Below are 4,247 nucleotides of genomic sequence, written 5' to 3' on the forward strand. Positions count from 1 at the left end.
AGATCCTCGTCATTGTTAATGTGGTCTCTGCCATCGTGGTCACTGTCTTCATCGTGGTCATCATTGTCATCATTATTACCCTCACCAACCCTTCAGGCTCTGGACTCTAGGTGAAAGCTGATAGTGTATTTTATGGACTCTTGCATTCGGGACTCTTGTTTCTCCTGGACTTTTGTTTTTGGGACCCTGTGCAGCTTTCCCCTTTGGTCTGAGTTTTGGTGATGTGCCTGCTTGCTGTTTTGATTTTTCCGTGTCTTGTTAATTTAGTTTATCTGTCTGTTAGTTCCCTTAGACTTCCTCGTTGTTTTCCTGTGTAGTGATTTTTGTTTGTCTGTGCCTTATTTATCTGGTTTCCCTCTGGTTATCAGTTTTCCTTAGTCCCCCTCCGTGTACTTACCTGTTATTAGAGTTTATGTTTATCCGAGTCTTATTTGTTTCCTGAGCCTGTTGTCCTAAGTTGTGTTGTCCTAAGTTGTGTTGTCCTAAGTTGTGTTGTCCTAAGTTGTGTTGTCCTAAGTTGTGTTGTCCTAAGTTGTGTTGTCCTAAGTTGTGTTGTCCTAAGTTGTGTTGTCCTAAGTTGTGTTGTCCTAAGTTACCTTCTTACTATCTGTTAAGTTAATCCCCCTCATGTTCTGGTCCCTTTGGTTAGTCTGAGTTCTGTAGCTGGTTCCTAGTATCCTCCTGTTAGGAGCGACCTCTGTTTACTATTTACATCCTTCAATAAAGCCCCTCGTTATTTGCAATCCCTCTTACAGTCTCTTCACTTGGGTCCTCCCTTAACCTAAACGTGACAGTAGGATCTGGCCAAAGATTGGACCCTGAGACGTGTAAGAGGCAAACCATGAATCTGTCTGAGGCAAGGGAGTTATGGCTTCAGGTTAGGGAGCAGTCAGACTCTCAAGATTACTTTTTTGAAGACCCCAGTCCTTGTTGTTCGGTTAGGTACATTGATCCCTATTATTTCAAGGGCCTCAGGCGTAGGAGGATCACCAAACCTCAGACCAAATCACTTGTCCCTGACTCCCCTCAGTCTGTCAATATTCCTGAGGGTGTTTCCTGGCCGACTGACACGCCCTCTGCCCCTGACTCTACCCCTGAGTCTGTTACAGCACCGCCTGCCCTTAGGCCGGCCTGCTGCCCACCTGTCCCAGTTCTGTCTCCAGTAGAGCCGATTCTACCAATACCTGAGGTGTCAGCTCTTGATCCGGGGCTGGCTTCATGTCCGGTTGACGCTCTCCCCAACTCAGTCCCGAGCAAGTCAGACCAGTTTGCCATAGAGCCACAGGTAGTCGGACCCTGTATGCACAAGAAACGCTCAGCAATACGTCGAAGGGCCCGGCACGCAGTCCTTCCGAAACCCCAAGCCAGGAACCTCTCTCTAGCACCACCTCAGAGTCTAGCACTCGAGCTCTGTCAGCTCAGGAAGCTAGGGAGAGGGAGGAGTTCAAAGTAATCGACAAACTACTGACTGTACTCAAGGCCAAGCTAAAGGCCTCCCTCCACGACCCTGCTACCAGCTGTGCTATTGTTAAGCGTATGGAGGACCTTATTCTGTCCCGGCCATGGCTACGGGAAATGGGGGCTGCTGTCATGCATCTGGACAGTCTAAGGGAATTTCAGGCCATGCTGGGGGCCCTCGCCTGTCCCTGAACCCGATTCTGCTGTTCCTGCTACTCTTACGGTCCCAGCCCCTGTCCCTGAACCCGATTCTGCTGTTTCTGATCCTCTCACGGTCCCAGCTCCTGTCCCTGAACCCGATTCTGCTGTTCCTGCTCCTGTCACTGTCCCAGCTCCTGTCCCTGAACCCGATTCTGCTGTACCTGTTCCTGTCACTGTCCCTGAACCCAATTCTGCTGTTCCTGCTTCTGTCACTGTCCCAGCTCCTGTCCCTGAACCTGATTCTGCTGTTCCCGCTCCTTTCACGGTCCCAGCCCCTGTCCCTGGGTCAGCCACCGCTCCTTCAGCTCCTGTTCCGGGGCGCATCGACGCCGCCACCTCAACTCCTGTTCCGGGGCGCGTCGACGCCGCCACCTCGGTCCAACTCCCCGGGAGAGTCGACGCCGCCACCTCGGTCCAACCCCCCGGGAGAGTCGACGCCGCCTCTGGTGATTCTGCTCTGGCTCTTCCTGTTTCTGTCGCTGCGCCGATGGTGGCGACCGCTCGTTTGGTTCTTGGTCCTCTCCCTGTCCCGGCGCCGAGGGCGGCGACCGTTTCTCCCGTCTCTGTTTGTCCTGTTTCTATGTGCCCAGGTCCAGCTCCCGAGTCAGTGCTCCGCCGGGCCCCGATGCCGATCCTGCTCCAGCACCTGCCTCCAGGTCACTCGATGCCTCGTCTGGCCTCGACACTAGTCCTGCTACGGCACCTGCCTCCGGGTTGCTCGCCGCCTCGCCCAGCCTCGACTCTGGTCCGGGCTCTGTTCCTGTTCTGGTTCCTGCTCCTGGCGTCGGGTTGGCCGTGGTCCGGCCTGGCTCTGTTCCTCTTCTGTTTCCTGCTCCTGGCGTCGGGTCGGCCGTGGTCCGGCCTGGCTCTGATCCTGTTCTGGTTCCTGCTCCTGGCGCCGGGTTGGCCGTGGTCCGGCCTGGCTCTGTTCCTGCTCCTGGCGCCGGGTCGGCCGTGGTCCGCCCTGGCTCTGATCCTGTTCTGGTTCCTGCTCCTGGCGCCGGGTCGGCCGTGGTCCGCCCTGGCTCTGATCCTGTTCTGGTTCCTGTTCCAGGCGCCGGGTCGGCCGTGGTCTGCCCTGGCTCTGCTCTTGCTCCTGTTCCAGTTCCTGGCTCGGGGTCGGCCGTGGTCCGGCCCACTACTGACCCTGCTTCTGTTCCTGGTTCCGGGCCAGCCAACACTCCTTCTTGTCAATCTACCAGCTCTCCTCTACGTTGCTTCAGCCGACATCGCCGGCCTCCCGCCCGGCCCCCGGAGGGCCTTTGCTTCAGCCGACGTCGCCGGCCTCCCGCCCGGCCCCCGGAGGGCCTTCGTTTCAGCCGACAACTCCGGCTCCCTGCTGGGCCTCCTGTCCGGCCCCCGGAGGGCTTCTGCCGTCGCCGCCGGCCTCCTGATCGGCCCCCTGCTGGGTCTCTTCCTGTCGCCGCCGGCCACCTGCTCGGCTCCATGCTGGGTCTCCTCTCATGTCCTGGAGGGCTTCCTCGTTATTTGCAATCCCTCTTACAATCTCTTCACTTGGGTCCTCCCTTAACATAAACGTGACAGTACACTGATCTGTCAGTGGAAAAAAAACACTTCAAAGTTCACCTGAGACTCATGAAATTTCAGCTCCTCAAAAACCAAATGGAATTAGAATCTATGAAAGTCAGTGTTTCATAGATTAACTGCTCCTCAGCTTTATAGAAACGGTGTTAGTGTTTGTCAGATAAGTGCATATTATATTATGGTAATTAACAGAAATCGGGATACTGGTTATGCATTTGTGTTTTCCTTAATTTCCCCTATTTTGCCTTTTTCATACCTGCAATCTGATTCATTCATCAGCCTGTGCTTTGTCATACAATATGAAATCCTCCTAAAATTTAAAGTCCTACACAACTGTTAGTTTGTCATGTTATGTTACAAATTAATAGCAGTTGCCTTTGCAGTTTAGTTGTATAGGAACATAACTATGAAAAGCCAGGGGCCCATATCCATCTGCCGCAGCTCAGGAGAACAGAAAAGAATATGAATGACATATTCATACGAGTCTCAGGTGAACTTTGAAGTGAATATCCAGAAGACAGTGTAGTCATGTTTCAGGTGGACACAAACACGTTGCTGTTAAAAGCAAGAAAACCGGAAACAGGAAAAGTTACCTACCAACAGCTTATTCCATATGGATAAATAACACAAGTTTCTATTAAGACCAACTTGAAAAGATCCCAAACTATTCCTTTAATATTATATAAGCTTTGAATACAAGCTGCTTAGTCACAAAGAACACCCACTGACTCATTTTTTCGGATCAAGACCTCAGTTCTTCAGACCCATGAAGACCTATCAGAGCTTCTCGTTTAAGTGCAATAAGGAAGATAAAGTAAATGGTTGATCCGAAGATTGAATCATGTCAACTGTACTTCTTTCTTCTTGGTTAGAAACATTTTCTACATTCCCATAACATTCCCTAAACCCCTAATATGGGGGTCCTTAGGTGTGGCCCTCTTTCTGGATGTGTGAAGTGGCCTCCTCCTCTGTTGAGAAAAGGATTCTCCACGTGAACATAAATGGCTTCATGTACCCCTGCAGAATCTGGTCATGAGGTGTTG

At 52.1% G+C, this 4,247-nt stretch overlaps 1 protein-coding gene across 1 annotated transcript; it reads right to left on the minus strand.

Annotated features, from left to right (window-relative positions):
- Window positions 1-248: 248 nt before the first annotated feature.
- On the minus strand, window positions 249-3,193 carry LOC137102938 (uncharacterized protein DDB_G0287625-like). Its single transcript, XM_067482880.1, has 4 exons — window positions 2,984-3,193; window positions 2,321-2,868; window positions 2,032-2,237; window positions 249-1,947 (listed from the first exon to the last, which is right to left on the minus strand). The coding sequence occupies exons 1-4, from the start codon at window positions 3,191-3,193 to the stop codon at window positions 1,589-1,591; spliced, it is 1,323 nt and encodes a 440-aa protein (XP_067338981.1). The 3' UTR covers window positions 249-1,588.
- Window positions 3,194-4,247: the final 1,054 nt, after the last annotated feature.

This window comes from Channa argus, chromosome 17 (assembly GCF_033026475.1).
Source record: "Channa argus isolate prfri chromosome 17, Channa argus male v1.0, whole genome shotgun sequence".
NCBI lineage: Eukaryota > Metazoa > Chordata > Actinopteri > Anabantiformes > Channidae > Channa > Channa argus.